The sequence below is a fragment of the Idiotropiscis lumnitzeri genome, chromosome 14 (genome assembly GCF_059441095.1).
Source record: "Idiotropiscis lumnitzeri isolate Australia: NSW breed Sydney's pygmy pipehorse chromosome 14, RoL_Ilum_1.0, whole genome shotgun sequence".
In the NCBI taxonomy this organism is placed as follows: domain Eukaryota; kingdom Metazoa; phylum Chordata; class Actinopteri; order Syngnathiformes; family Syngnathidae; genus Idiotropiscis; species Idiotropiscis lumnitzeri.
In genome coordinates this window covers 20,459,564-20,475,010 of record NC_142404.1, presented here as the reverse complement: position 1 = coordinate 20,475,010, position 15,447 = coordinate 20,459,564, and the positions used below count along the sequence as shown (strand labels likewise).

At 50.8% G+C, this 15,447-nt stretch overlaps 1 protein-coding gene across 1 annotated transcript; it reads left to right on the top strand.

Moving 5' to 3' along the window:
* The first annotated feature begins 296 nt into the window (after nt 1-296).
* itgav (integrin, alpha V) lies at nt 297-14,617 on the top strand. The gene is made up of 32 exons (XM_088314507.1): nt 297-493; nt 1,742-1,866; nt 2,870-2,961; nt 4,218-4,332; nt 4,415-4,476; nt 4,543-4,591; nt 5,175-5,297; nt 5,359-5,403; nt 5,514-5,557; nt 5,623-5,679; nt 6,487-6,539; nt 6,602-6,677; nt 6,754-6,883; nt 6,951-7,048; nt 7,530-7,623; nt 7,703-7,748; nt 8,098-8,205; nt 8,271-8,326; nt 8,414-8,568; nt 9,259-9,396; nt 9,482-9,549; nt 9,629-9,773; nt 9,858-9,950; nt 10,453-10,532; nt 10,627-10,707; nt 11,014-11,119; nt 11,208-11,366; nt 12,255-12,386; nt 12,455-12,568; nt 12,634-12,741; nt 12,826-12,945; nt 13,515-14,617. The coding sequence occupies exons 1-32, from the start codon at nt 297-299 to the stop codon at nt 13,605-13,607; spliced, it is 3,162 nt and encodes a 1,053-aa protein (XP_088170633.1). The 3' UTR covers nt 13,608-14,617.
* The last annotated feature ends 830 nt before the right edge of the window (nt 14,618-15,447 follow it).

Genomic DNA, 15,447 nt, shown 5'->3' with positions numbered 1-15,447 from the left:
TTATTGTGAAAAGTGGGTCGTTTTTTTATTTTGACAGAACGTAGACAGGATTCACGTGACCTCACATCCCGTCGTCGACGCGCAGTCGAGCACGCGCAAATCCCGGCCGCGATAAACTGCTGCTAGTCCGCCGACATCCGACGTCCGACCTGCCTGCCCGGCGCGCAGCGGCCCAGCGAAGACGTCAAGCATCCCCCCAAAAAATAATTGGACTGCTCGCTAGCTTGCTAGCTCGTTAGCTCGTTAGCCAGCTAGTCGGCGGGCGAAACTTAGAGCCAATCGAAATCCTTCTCTCCATGGCAGCGGCAGCGAGGCGGTGCGGCCGTCTCCCGGTGGCGGCGGCGGCGGTGGCGGTGGCGGCGGTGCTTGTCGCGCTGGTGCGGGGCGGAGGCGCGTTCAATCTGGACGCAGAGCGCCCGTCGGTGTTCGACGGCCCGTCGGGGAGCTACTTCGGCTTCTCGGTGGACTTTTTTAAAGCGCCCAACAAGCAACAGTAAGAAAAAAAAAGTTGCTCGCTTCCTTTATGCCCAAACGCAGTCGAGCTTTTCTTGGTCACGTGAGCAAAAATTTTGGTTCGGTTAGTTGTTTTGTTTTTGTTTTTCAAGCATTTAGGGAAGGTCACTTGTTGCCGAAGGGGAGTGATGCTGCGCATGCGCCGTAATCTCCTTCGGGTGGGCGTGACTTCCTTCGGTCACGTGAGCAAATACTTTTACTTTAGCTTCGTTTAGTTTTTTTCAAGCACTTTGGGAAGGTCGCTTGTTGCCCAAAGGGAAGTCATGCCGCCGCCGCTGCTGCGCATGCGCCGCTGTCTCCTTCGGGTGGGTGGGCGTGGCTTCCCTCTGTCCCGCTTTTTGTCCATAATTGGACACATGACGCGAGTCGCTCTTGTTTGCTTCCGCTGGCTGTCTCGTGCCCTCACTTGCCTCTTGAATTACAAAATCAAACGAGGATGAAAGTGCCATTAATTCAACAAAAACCAAAAACATGAAGGGGGACGGTTCCCAAAAGTACCTCTGTGACAAAATTGAAAACGTTTTTTTCTTATGAAGTATAATCAGAGCAATAGTGTCACACACCAGAAGGTGCGGAGCAAGCAAACGTGATGACGTGCTCAGAAAAACAGAAAACGTGCAGCCAGATTGGCGGCAATTCGCGTAACATTTTCTGAAGAGAGAATCAAGTTGGCATGCTCGCATATACCTCGTCAAAACAAAAATGTCCTAATCTGATGTTAATGGGATTAGTGTGCTCGGTGCACCATGGAAGGATTTTTTCTTCAAATGGTCATAGGGAGCTCTTGCGTGATGATGATGACGATGATGCCAATCAGGCATAGAAGAGCTTCGCTGGTATTTTGCGGGCGGCGCTCCGATTAGGTCGGTGCAGAAAACATCACACGTTCTGTCCCATCTTCAAAGTGCGTCCTGACGGGCCCAAATCAGTCCGCCGACCTCTGAACGTCCGCGTTGGATCAGGTCAGATGGTCATTAAAGTGTCGATAATAATCGCTATCCGCCCTGAGAACAAGCATCTCCGCCTAGCGCAGATGTCAGCCGAGTGTTTCCGAAGGCGATGTGTTGGAAAGGAAAGAAAAGCAAAACCGTTTCCGTTCACAGGACTCATTTTGGTCCCGATTATCAGGACACGTTTCCTCGGCAGGTGCGAGGGTCGCCGCGTGGGCTTGATGTGATGCACGATGCCCTCGTAACGTGACGACTTGCAACTTTGCTGTTGTGCTCAGGTCGGACGTCCTGATCGGGGCGCCGCGGGCCAACACATCGGGCGACGTGTTGGAGCGAGGCGCCGTCTACAGCTGCCCGTGGGCGGGCGTCGCCGCCTGCCGCCAGCTCCTCTTCGACTCCTCAGGTACGCGTCGCTCATCCGTGGCAAACGCGCTTTGAGTCACTTGCCACATTTTGATCCGGACCAAATGTGGCCATCGCTAATAGCACAGACATATTTTTTTCTCAAATTCAATTTCAAAAGAAGCTTTTTTTTTTGGTTTGGTTTTTAATTAATCAATATTTTTCACTTGCTGAAACTGTGACCACATTTTGAGCCCATTGAAAGAGGAGCATGCAAATGTCGTTTAAACGAGATTTGCTGAACTTGCCTGAGGAAAAATGAAAAACCACAAAAGAGTCGATCGGTGTGTGCGCGTGCGCATCTCGGAAAAGTCTTTTTTGGGTGCTTCCATCGCCTGCATGATTCGACGGAATTAGTTGCGATGTGGGTGCGTGTTGGTCACAGAACAGGAAGTGAGCGGCTCAACTCTTGCGCCGTTTTTGTTTCCGAGGCCAAATGAATTTCCGCTTTGAAGGCTTCGGAAATTTCTCTTTGACGGACTCGCGTGCAAATCGCAACGTAGAAATTTGCAAAATGAGCGCACGACAAAATGCTACGTTATGTTTTACAAACCGGCAATTTGAAATCATTGCCCGGTTTGAAATTTCAAAATGTTTTTCATGCCTGTCAGCCCAACAAATAAGAAAAATAGTCGTTCGTCTTCGGTCTGGAATGGGAAACGTCGCATCGTACTGTTGAGCATTTTATGGCCACTTGGGCCGGCCCTCGTTTTTGGGGCTGCCCTCCCGAAGGTCATGTTGCCTTGTCAAGGCGTTTTCGGGGTCGGACCCCCAAAAGTCTTTCAATCCAGCTGGCCCTCGTTCTTGGGGCGGCCCTCCGGCGCTTTGCTGGCACTCGTGTATGGCGACCCTGAAGCCGCGTTGCCTCAAAAGTCTTAAGGTTAGAGCCATTCCTGGTTTTTGGGGCGGCCCCCCCGAAGGTTTCACTGTGATGACACGGCAACCGGGGCTTGAGGGTTGGACCTCTAAAAGTCTCACAATCCCTCCGGCCTTGGTTTTTGCAGGTGACAGGAAGAACGCCGACGGGGCGCAGATGGAGTTCAAATCCAAGCAGTGGTTTGGCGCCTCGGTGCGCTCGGACGGCGAGCACATCCTGGTAAGGTTCTCGCGACTCTTCCATCAGCTAACGAATCTCGACGCAAACACGTTTGACCTCACGGCAAACGCTGTCGCGCGTTTCGAGCTTGAGTTGAAGCCGTCCGGGATTTACCGGTTTCGCATTCTCGTCTTTGATCGCGTGTGCGCCGTCACATTTGGAGCTCATGAAAACAGAAGAACGAGATTGTCGTTTTCCAGATGGAAATCTCGTCGCGGTTTTGGAGTTTGTCAGCTAAAGAAAATGAAAACTCGGCGGCGTTGCTGTCGACGACATTTTATTTAGCTTCGTCAAATCACAGCAAAAAACAACATTTGACAAACGTTTTTCCGAACAACCCGAACCGACTTTGACGATAGAGAAGTGACCAAAAACAAGTTTGGTCCCCCAAAAGGTTTTCCTTAATTTTATTTTGGAGTCCAAAAAAGAAGAATTCCTTAACGTCAAATCGAATTAAACTTATAAACGGAGTTGGAATCATACTTGGTTACTTTCAAAAGTACGTTTTTTTGGACTCACCTAAAAAAGAAAGAAAAAGTCCACCTAGAAGCGAGTCGGCAGAGACGGTCGACTCGCAAGTCCCGACTCGACTTTTCTTTGACGCGTGACTTCAAAAACGCAAATTTTGGATGAATTAATTTGATCGGAGGAGAAACTTTATTGTTGTGAAATGCCAGAGCCGGTCAAACACCATCTCGGTGCCGTTGCGGACTCGTCCCTCCGGACTTATTCGGAAAAATTGTCGGCCCGACCTCGTTCTGAACGTAAAAAAAAAAGATGCTAACAGCAGACTTTTTTTTAACTTTGTGAGATGGCTAATTTGATATTCAAATGTGCTTACCTTGAAATGGAATTCTTGGTCTTCTCCAGGAACGCGCCCAATGCAACCAAGTACGCTCCGTTGGTATTGTGGTATTGCCCCCCCGACCTCCCCCTCTTGTAATGTTTTGCCGCAGTAGCAGTTTTCGTGATGTCGCAAGAAGGAAATGGAGGCCCGCTTGAACGCACACTGCCGTCTCGCGTCTCTTCGTCTGCAAACATTTGGCCGTGGCGCTAAAGATGCGTTCGGAGGCCATTTTGGCGAGTTGGTTCTTCACACGCTCGATTTGTGGGCCGGACTAAAATCAACCTCCGGCCTTTGTTCATCGAAAAATGTTTTTTGCTTGATCACCCGAACCCGTTTCCGCCGAGCTGCCCTTCAAACCGATGCCGTTTTTTTGCTGATGTTGTCCCACGTGCGCATGCGGCGCTTGCAGGCGTGCGCGCCGCTCTACCAGTGGTCCACCTTCGGCGTGTCGGAGCGCGAGCCGGTGGGGACGTGCTTCCTGAAGAAAGACGACACGGTGGTGGAATATTCTCCGTGTCGATCAAGTGCGTCTCTGTCCGTCCGTCCGGCCGGTCGGCCGCCCGCGTCCTCTCGCGGCCAATCACGTGCTTGTGTTTCCCCGTGCAGGCGCCAACTCGCCGGAGGGGCAAGGCTTCTGCCAGGCGGGCTTCAGTGCAGACTTCCTCAAGGTAGGCGGCGTGCTAACGTGCAAACAAGGTAACGTGCTAATGCGTGTGTGTGTGTGTGTGTTGCAGATGGACAAGCGAGTTGTGGTGGGAGGTCCCGGAAGCTTCTACTGGCAAGGTCATGTCCGCCGCAGTTTCGGCTCTCATTGATGCCACTTTAGTCCTGGCATTTATTTTATTTATTTATTTTATTTTATTTTTTTGTGGGTGAAAAGTCCTAAGTCCTCACTTGCCGGTTTTCGGCTTTGAGTTTTGCTCTCCGAAGGTCGTCACGACAAAGGCGGCGGCAAAATCCAAATCCAGGAAGTGAAAAGCGTGTCGCACTTCAACTTTGACCGCCTCATCGGCCCGTTTTTATCTGCTGGTTTTAAAATGGAGGAAAACATTTCTGTCCGTGGCGTAGATCTTGACGGATTGTCGTCTTTGTCAACGTTGTGAAAGAAAAGAAAAAGTTTGCACCCCCCCACTCACCCTTGTTGTGTCGTATTGCAATCGCCAAGACGACAAAAGTCAAGTCTGATCTTGTGCGTTGAAACAGGCGCTCGTCTTTGGAAGAGGAAAAAAAAACGCTGAGTCGTGATTGGTTGCTCACACCCGGCGTGCGTGCGCACGTGCACGCACGCCATGCAATGTCGAACGTGTGACGCTTCTCGCGTCACGAACGCTTTCTGACTTTCTTTTTTTTTTTATTCTTCTCGCAGGCCAGCTGATTTCTGACGACGTGTCGGAAATCTTTGCGCGCTTCGACAACAACTACATCAGCCCGTACGGCAACACGCTGGCCACCAAGTCGGCCGGCGCTCAATACGACGACAGCTACCTCGGTAAACAAAATGGCGGCCGGCCGGAATGTGCGCTCACGGTGACTCTCGTTTTTTCCGCCAGGATATTCGGTGACGGTCGGCGACTTCAACGATGACGGCAAAGAAGGTAGCCTCAACCGCCGTTCAGGTTTCGCCTCAAGCGGGAGTTGCGAGCGGGTGACAAACTTTCTTTTTTTTTACGCCGAGTGCTGACGCGGACGTTTGCTGTCGTTCCAGATTATGTGACGGGCGTGCCGCGAGGGGACAAAGCGCTGGGTTACGTGAGTGGCCCACGTCCTGTTGCGCTCTCACACGCGTGTGCGTTGACGCGTGTGTCGCCTTTCAGGTCAACATCTTCAACGGGCACAACATGGAGTCCATGGTCAACTTCACCGGAAGTCAGGTGAGCGCTCACTTCCTGCCGCGAGCCGTCTGCTTCCTGCGATGTCTCGCTGAGGTCGTCATGCGGTCACTTGCGGCTGTGTGCTTTTTTTTTTGTTTTTTCCTTTCCTGCAGATTGGGCTGAGCGCACAACTGAGCCGTCGTTGTCGTGCCTTTTTTGGGGGGAGGGGGGGGGCATCGTAAGTCGCCACCATGGCTTTTCCCTTTTTTCGCATCTTCCGATTTTGTTACTAGACGAAAACGTCTCCTTCGTCGCTTGGCATGTCATTTGCAGCGTGACATTTTTTCCTTCGAAAACAAACAGAGCAGCCACGAGCGTTCCTCTGAAATCACAAAAGAAACGACGAAAGCGCCGAGCTGCTCTCATGTTGCGTTCGTCCTCTCGCCACTTTTTCGGCCAATAGAAGGACAAAACCACAAAAGAGTTTGAAGCGTGAACGTGTTGCTTGTTTGCTGATCAATTTTTTTGGGGGTGTGTTTTCACGTTGTCACGGCAACCTCCTTAGAATTTTCTTTTTTCTTCATTTGGCGTGCTCTCCACATTCCCAATCGAAACAAGAGAAAACTTGACTCGAGGATTTAATGAGAAATGTGACGTGTTGTTTCTTGGCGTGTCTTGAAAGCTTATATGAAAGGGGACGGTGGGCCGCTAATGGCCCCCGGGCCACCGTTTGGACACCACCGACGGACGACGTCACGTCGTAGCAAACTTGTCTTGCCTCTTGCAAACGTGTTCATTTCTTTTTCATGCGTTTTTGCGGCGGCGCGCCGGAACATTGTGCCATGGGCTCTCTCTGCCCCCTCCAAGATGGCCGCCTACTTCGGACACTCGGTCGCCGCCAGTGACGTCAACCAGGATGGGTGAGTTGGAAGCGCGCGCGCACGTGCGTTAACGTGAGCGTGACGCTTGTGTGTGCGCTCAGTTTGACGGACCTGCTGGTGGGCGCGCCCCTCTTCATGGACCGGGGGTCCGACGGCAAACTCAGGGAAGTGGGACAGGTAACGCACACGCGTGCACGCGGACGTCACGCTTGCTAGAGCGCTCGGCGATGTTTAGCGCGTGTGCTGCGTCCAGGTGTGCGTGTTCTTGGCCCGTGGAGGATTTTCCTTCCAGCCTCCGCTGACGCTCATCGGCTCCGAAGTGTACGCCCGATACGGCTCGTCCGTCGCCGCGCTCGGAGATCTCAACATGGACGGATACAACGGCATGCCAACACACGCGCACCCATGTCCACGTCCGCATGCCCGTGCTGAGGCCTTGTCTTTGTACAGACGTGGCCATCTCGGCCCCTTACGGCGGTCCGGAGCACCTGGGCCAGGTTTACATCCACAATGGCGGACCTCAGGGCCCGTCGCCGACGGCGTCGCAGGTACGAGCGTCCGCGACACCTTTGCGCTCTCCTCGCGCGGCGCACACGCCCACATAACCCAGAGCGGAAGCATCCCGGTTCTCCGTCTTCCACGGCGGTTATTTCTGCGGCCGTTGAGCGGATGGCAACCGGACCGCTGCGGTTGCCTGGCGAGACACAAAACGCGACCGCTCCACTTCCCGGTTTGGACATTTTGACGAGGGCGTTCGCCCGCAACGACGGGCGACGGCGGGGCCGCCTTCAGTCCGAGCCAAATTGCAAGTGGTGTCTCGAGCAGGTCTCCGAAATGCCTTGGAAGAGGAACGCTGCAGGCTGCTTGCCGTCCGTTCGACGCCCGGAGGGGGAAAAAAACTCAATTTCCACAATTTGGAACATTGATTTCAGTTTCAATTTCCAAAAACACGAAACCACGGCGTCACCTGTTTTGGTACATTTGACATTTTAGCTTTGATGCTAACTTAGCATGCACGTGGCCCGTCAGGTCCTGCAGGGCAAATGGGCGTCCAGCTACATGCCCGCCAGCTTTGGCTACTCCATGACGGGAAACACGGACATAGACCGCAATGGCTATCCAGGTACGTGCGCATGTGCACGTGCACGTGCACGCAAAGTGCAATGGGGCATTAACAGCTTGCAAACGTTGGTGTCTCATAGATTTACTCGTTGGCGTGTTTGGAGCTGACCGGGCAGTTTTGTACAGGTAATGTGCGCGTGGAGGTGTGTGCACGTACGTGCTTGTATATGTGTGTGTGTGTGTGTGTGTGTGTGTGTGTGTGTGTGTGTGCCCTGCTGTGGTATCTGAGAGTGTGTGAGGCCTCCCCACCTTTATGGAAAAGTATACTCGAGTACAAGCATGTAAAGAGTACTCTGGACTTTGTACTAGTGCGACTGCCGCTGTCAAAGTTAAAAAAAAAAAAAAAAAAAGGTTCTGTCAGACTTGGTTAAATTGCCATTGACGAGTATAGAAGATAAAAAATGCGTTGAATGAGTTAAAAAAAAAAAAAATTGAAGTTTTTGCTAACATGCAAACTTGCGCACATGCGGTGAAGAGCGCGGCCGGTGATCAGCGTGAACGCCACGCTGGACGTCAGCCCTCAGATCATCAACCCGGAGGAGAAGAGCTGCACGCTGCCTGGGTCCAGTGTGGCCGTGTCTTGGTGAGCGAGCTAGCGTTAGCATTAGCATGCCACCTTTGTAACCGCCGTCCGCCTGCCCTCCGCAGCTTCAAGGTCAAGTACTGCCTGAAGGCCAGCGGGCCAGGAGCGCCGTCCTCCCTCAGTGAGTAACCTTCCGCCCACTTGCGCTTCACTTCCCGGTGTCGTTTTTGCGCCTCGTTTCCCCGCGCGTGACCGTCTTTTTCCCCAGCATTCCGCGTTGACGTGCTCCTGGACCGGCTGAAGCAGAAGGAAGCCGCCAAGCGAGTCCTGTTCCTGCACGGGCGAAGCGTCACCTACGCCAAGAACATCACGCTGAGCAACGGCGGAGGGCCCGCCTGCGAGGAGCAACACGTCTTCCTCCGGGTAGGACCGGGTTGGTCTTTCTCTTCACCGTCTTTGTCATCCTTCACTTCTCTTTGCTCTTCTTAATCGACAACTACCCGATTATCAAATTCATTGACGATTATTTTTAACAACTCTGGCCAAGTCCGTTTTTCTCCAATGAGATCTTAGGACTGTTCTTAACTCATTTTTAAGTGCTGATCTCGCTTTCTCAGCACCACGTGGGTTTTTGAGCTGCACAATCCCCGTTTTCTTCATGTATGTGGCTAAAACTCGAAGGTGGAGTAGCCAAGGTTCTGAGTCACTCGCTTTCTTGCTGGCACTGCTGAGCTATCGGGAGCCGCGTACACTACTCACCAGCCTCATCAGTTTGGTCGTAGCTGGGGAGAAAAAAAATTGACAGTTTTGGAATCGGCATGAAAGTCTGACACGTCAAATTTTTCTTTTCCAGATTGTTGCCCGGTGTGAGCAATTTATTGTTTCCATACTTTCTCCAAATTCAGCCTCTCAACAGTAAATCTTTGCAGTCGTCCATGAAAACGACATTGCAAACAACTATTAACATTTTCTGACCTGTTGCGACCCAAACCAGGAACTGAATCGGAATCGAGTCACGGCGATTTGAAATTTTTTTCTGAGAAGGGAGGGAGAGAAATGAAAATCTTTATTCGGCAAGTCGCGCTCACGTGTTGAGTGCATTTGTGGCGGCAGGATGACCGTGACTTCCGCGACAAGATCACGCCTATCTCGGTGGTACTGGAGTATGCGTTGGACTACCAGCGCGCCCAAGACCGCAACGGCCTGCTGCCCGTCTTGGACGTGGCCGCGCCACCAAACGTCACCCGACAGGTAAGCGCCTCAGAACTTCTTCGGCGCTTTTTTTTTTTTGTTGCGCCCGTTTGACGTCGTCCTCGTGCGCCCGCCGGGCATCCAGGCGCACATCCTGCTGGACTGCGGCGACGACAACATCTGCAAACCGGACCTGCGGCTCTCGGTCCAGAGGTGACCACGGCGATGCCGCCCAAATGAAAAGATAAAGATGGCGTCTCTAAATGTCGCTCCCGCTGTGCGCTCGCGGCAGCGACCGTTCCGAGATGGCCATCGGCGACGACAACGCGGTGACGCTGGAGATCGTCGCCGAGAACCGCGGTGAGGGCGCCTACGAGGCCGAGCTGCACGTCTTCCCGCCGCAGCAGGCCGACTTCACCGGCGTGGTGCGCAGTCAGGTAACCGGTGCGGAAGTTCTGCAGTCGTGCCGCAAGACTGAAGATGACTTAGCAGCTCACGAGGTGCGCCCCATGTTCCCGCAGACGCTCAGCCGGCTGTCTTGCGCCTACAAGAAGGAGAACCAGACCAAGATGGTGGTGTGCGATCTGGGCAACCCCATGAAGGGCGGAACCAAGGTCAGCCAAGAAGGCCAAAAAGTTGCTCAGAATTGAAATCAAATCGATTTGAGTGAAGCACGCCTGGAAATAGACTAGAAATTATTTTAGGTCTGCTTTTTTCAGGGCCGATACCAATTTTTTGTAGTCATGGAGGCCGATGGTGTCAAAATTTAAATCTTTTTTCGATCTTATAAAAGGAACAAGTTAGTTTTCAAAGTACTCGACTGCCAATTTTGGCAGCGTGTCAAACGGGGAGCGACGGTTGATTTTAAGTGTGACTCACTTACTTCTTACTTTCATCGCCATTTGCCTCTCAGTATTATCATCGTCTATCACTAGTTATAGGTTTTGATTGAACATGCGTTTTGTTTTGGGTCCTTCGTGACATTTAGCAAGAAAATAGTTTGAGCTTTGTTACTGGCATAAAAAAAGTCCTCATCGTATGAAGTCGTGTTTTTTTTTTTTGTGGTGGTTGTGGTGGCGGCGGCGCTTCCTGATTGGCTGCCCTGTTGCCGAGCAGGTGCTGGCCGAGCTGCGCTTCAGCGTCCATCAGCTGTCGGAGGACGACACGGACGTGCGCTTTGACCTGCAGATGGTCAGGTCAGACGTGTGCTCGGAACTCAAATTTGCTGTTGCTTCAGCGAGCCTTCAGCTCACCGTTGCCCCCTTGTGGACGTGCTTTGCATCTTTGCAGCTCCAACCAGTTCAACAGCACCAGCGCGAGAGTGTCCAGTGTCACCAAACTCATTGTTGTGGCGCAAGTCTCCATTCGAGGGTAATGCGAGCAAAAGTCAACAACCCCTGTTGAAATGGCAGCTTTTTCCCATACAAAATAAAAATGAACGTGCTCGCGAATCCGCCCAAGTGGGGAGAAAACAAATTGCATTCAAACTGGACTTGAATGCTTATTCGCCTCGTATAAAGTTCAGCTGTTCTTGTATGCTTGCAGCATCGGTTGCGTTTGTCAGATGGACGCCAGCTTTTGAAACCTTCTAGCTTTTTAATGTCCCGAAAGCTTGTCATGTCAGCAGGGGTGTGTAGACTTTTGCTATCTACTTTGAGGACTCGTCGTGTTTTGCAGCACGTCATCTCCCGGTCAGCTGTTGCTTCCCATCGCTAACTGGCAAGTCAAAAGTCCTCCCCTCACCGGCGATGACATCGGACCGCAAATTGTGCACGTCTACGAGGTACGTGCACGCGCGCACCCCAAAAAAAAAAAGGGTTTTTTGAACATCCCTCGGCTGACTTGTTTTTTTTTTATTTTTTTGCACGCAGCTACTGAACAGCGGCCCGAGCACGCTGAGCCGAGCGTCGCTGGAGGTGGAGTGGCCTTACGCGCACAACAACGCGTCGCTGCTCTACATCACGCACTTGGACACGGAAGGACCCGTCAATTGCTCCAGCGACGTGCGACTCAATGCGCTCAACGTCACCGTAAGGCGCCCGCTTGGGCTGGCACGTTTGCCGTTGCCGTCGCGTTAGCCTCGCGAGACAGCGCCTTCAGCTTTTCGGCACGTGGACACTTTCAGACACTTGCGACCGCGGACGTCCAACGGCCGCTAATCTCCTCTGCAAAACTCGTCACTTCCTGTCGCAAGTGCGGCAAGCGTTAATTTGGAAACATCGGCCGTGAATCGGAGACGACGACTTTGCGAGTAATCCCGACCAAACAGCTCACGACTGGCAAGCGAACATGCGACCGAAAAGCCAAACAAAATATGTCATGAATGACGGAGTGTTTTTTTTTTTTTAAATCAATGCAGGGCGCCCAAATGTCAACAAGCATTTCCGAAAACCTGATTTTTCTTTTCTGGGCGCAAGCGGAGCGCCAAAGTTCTCATTCACAGAAACCGACAAAATACCTTTTTCCCCTCAACAAATTCAAATCAAAATAAAAACAAAACCGCACTCAAAGTTGCGTCTTTTTTAACTTTTTAAATCACCCAAAAGATTTTTTCTCTTTTGCTGGTGATTGTAAATGCTTCAAATTTCCCCATTGTGGGACTAATAAAGGACATCTTTATCTTTATCTTTATCTTTATTTACTTAAATAATGACTATTAATTCATTAATCATTATATTTCTACAATTTGAATTGATTTTATTTCAGCAATGCTTCATATTTAAAAAAAAATAAAAGTCACATGAAGCATTTGTTTAAAAAAACCAATGAAATCAAAAGAATTCCAACTTGGCCACATTTCGACCTTCAACTTCATCTTTGCGTGCGCCGATGGCGGATCGACCGCGACTGTGTTTGAACATTCGGAAGCTCCTCGTGCGTGCTTGTCGCCGTTGCTGACGCCGGTTTGCTGTCGACAGTTGGCGAGTCCGACGGCGGCGGCGGCGCTGAAAAATGTCAGCGGCGGAGACGGACAGACGGAAGGACGCGAGCGCAAGCGCATGCGCAAGCGAGATCTGGATCGGCGAGACGACGGCGACCTCGTCAGGCTGGTAAGAGTTTGTCGCCATCGATGCGCGTTGACGACGTTGTGACGCCGACGTGACGTGTGCGCGCGCAGGACTGCGGAGCAGCCGCCTGCGTCAAACTTCGCTGTCAGGTCGGCCGCCTGGAGAGGAAGAAGAACGCCATCGTCTTCATTTACTCCCGACTGGACGTCAACAACTTCCTCAGGGTACGAACCAACCAACCGACGCGCGCGCTCGAGGACCGTGTGGCATTGTCGTTGTGCGCGTGCAGGCGGAGAACGAGAATCGTTCGTACGTTTTGGCGTCCGGCGCCTCGTTCAACGTGATCCAGATGCCCTACAAGAATCTTCCGGCCACGCTGCCGTCCAACAGCACCACCGTAAGACGACCGTGCGCTCGACCTCGATGCGCGCTCGTCGGCGCGCCGATACTGATGCGCTTTTTGTTTTTTGTTGGGCGGCAGGTGAGCGTGTCGGTGCTGTGGGTGGCGGACGCCCCCCAGCCGGTGCCGGCTTGGGTGGTGGCGCTGGCCGTGGTGGCCGGCTTGCTGCTGCTGGCGCTGCTCATCTTCATCATGTACAAGGTGAGCAACGTGCCACAAGTTGCCGGCGTCTTTGGGGCGGGAAAAAAAAGTGAAGTTGCCGCGCGTACATGAACGCTGCCGACCGCCGTCAAAGTTGTACGTCGACTTTTTGAGGGCGAGTCCAATCAGAAGTTTTCGAGTGACTATGGCCAAGCGATGAGAGGCGAGCTTCACGAGGATCGCACGTCCTCGTGAAATGTGGACAAATCATCACCTTCAGACTCTCGTTTTATATTGGCAGTATCACCCAAAAAAAAGGCCACCATCTTCCGAGTGTGGCAACGGTTGGCGTTTCGAGTCCGAGCAGATTTTGCTTAACGCCTCACCTCCATCGCATGCTTGTGATTGGCTGGCCTACGTTTAACTCATGTACTCCCAGCCGAGTTAAAAAAAAAGGATCTTTGACGTCTTCAGCCGTCAATGGCAGTAAATGAGTGAAGAGTAAAAAGCACGCTGGCGACTTCCTGACATGGACACGCAGTTGGCATGTTAGCAAGATGTTGAATGTGGCCAAACAACATTTGTACGGTTCAGCTGGCGTCTTTGTGTGTGTGCGTGTTTGTCCCCAGCTGGGCTTCTTCAAACGAGTGCGCCCCCCGCAAGAGGACTGCCTAGAGAAGGAGCAGCTGCAGCCCGAGGAGAACGGAAACACTGACACTTAGCCTAGCCTGGCGTAGCGTAGCACATAGGCACATGCGTGAGCACCGTCGCACACTCTTTGCACTTTGTTGGCATTCTGCACAACGACGACAACAATCCGCCATGTCTCTCCACTTTAGCACGATGCTAACCTAGTTGGCATTGACGCGCTAGCTGTCGCGCTTTGCTAACGTCGTTTTTTTTTCTATTGTTGAACTTAAGCCAAGTTGCCAAAATGTATTTTCCATTTTTCCATCTGCTCTGTTTCCGTCACTTTAACAAGAATTTATGAAAAAAAATCTGTACTTTGAAAACATAAAAAATCACCAGCCATTGTCGCCATCGCATCCCAAATGTTGCGATCGCATCTGCGACGAACTGCATGCACAATTTTGTGCATTACAATTTCAACTTCAAAATAAAAGCTCGCCCAAGAAGACATGGATGCCTTGTCAGACTATTCTTGCGAGCGAACATTTTCACTTTGGTTTGCCGACATCCGTGCAAGTTGCCACCGTTTTTTCAATTGAGATGCAAAAAAAAAAAAGGATTGTTTGAAATTGTGGACAATATGAAAATGATTCTGATTCGGAAATGTTTTACGCAAATATGAGAGGGAGAATTAGTTTCTTATTGTGCTGAGTTTTTTTTTACCTCTGCAGGCACATTTGTTTGGTTTAGTTCCTCTTTAATATTAATTTTGAAAAATCACTCGCTAGTTAGCAGATGCTAACGCATGAGCTCGCCCGCAAGGCTAATGGCGTTCACAGCGCAAGTGGAGACGTTTCTCAGCGCAACATGCTACTTCCTGTTAGCATCCGGCTACATTCTGTTAGTGTTGTTTTTTTTTTTTTTTCCTCCTGACGCTAGCGAATTGGCATTTGATGCACGAAATGTCCCTGAAAAGCTCAAACAAAAAGTGAGCCAAAAGTGCTCAGCTAGCTCTGTGTCTGATTTTGTTTTTCTTTTTTATTGATGGTGATTCTGATCTTTTGTTGTCAATTAATTTTGCAAATAAACTCCTTTCTTAACATTTTTCTTGTCACGCCATGTCATGGTTCAACTTCATGACGTTCGCTTCTTTCTCTGTTCTTTTTTCTTGACTTTTCTTTTCCAGTCTTGGCATTGCATCCGCTGCGAGCAACGTCTGCCCCTTGTGGCCAACGCTGTTACTACAACTCAAAAGTTATTGCGGCGGCCAGTCCGAATGCAGTTGCCTGTCTGAAAATGACTTTTAAAACATTGGATGCTATTTCATAGGAACATAATGAAAATACTCGTGAGCGGTAAATAACATTTTGAGGGGAAGAAAATGCCAATATCAATTACAAGATGAATTAAAAATGCTACAGACGTAATCAAATAACAATGCAGAAGATACTTGATTCGTTTTTAGTAGAGGAAAAATAAATCCCAAAAATTGGAGCAAGCAGCAGAGTAGAACCTAAAGCAGCAACTTGTTCTAATCCAGGGGTGTCAAACTCATTTTTGTGGACGGGCCACATCGTAGTTGTGGTTTCCCTCAGAGGGCGGGTATGACTGTGAAACCATAGAAATTGATTGGAAAGCCAGTTTTGAAATCAGAAGCTAGTAAGTAATTGTTCAATTTATTTTAAAAGGGGAGGATTGGGAACAAATAAATGGCAATATCTCATATCTCCGTGTTAAAAGTGAAGAGAATATGCTAGAAACAGGAAGTTGATGCAGATGATTTGCCCTTTGCGGGCCACATAAAATGAGGTTGCGGGCCAGATCTGGCCCCCGGGCCTTGAGTTTGACACGTGTGTTCGAATCAGTCGTTTTTGTGGGCGTCACTGAGCCGATAGGTGGCGCTCGTGACGTCTTATGAGGCTAAACCAATGG

Excerpts from the sequence above, each read along its gene's own strand:
- itgav (XM_088314507.1), top strand. The coding sequence starts at position 297 with ATGGCAGCGGCAGCGAGGCGGTGCGGCCGTCTCCCGGTGGCGGCGGCG. Across the intron at positions 6,678-6,753 it reads AACTCAGGGAAGTGGGACAG|GTGTGCGTGTTCTTGGCCCG; the intron begins GTAACGCACACG and ends TGCTGCGTCCAG. Across the intron at positions 7,049-7,529 it reads CGTCGCCGACGGCGTCGCAG|GTCCTGCAGGGCAAATGGGC; the intron begins GTACGAGCGTCC and ends GTGGCCCGTCAG.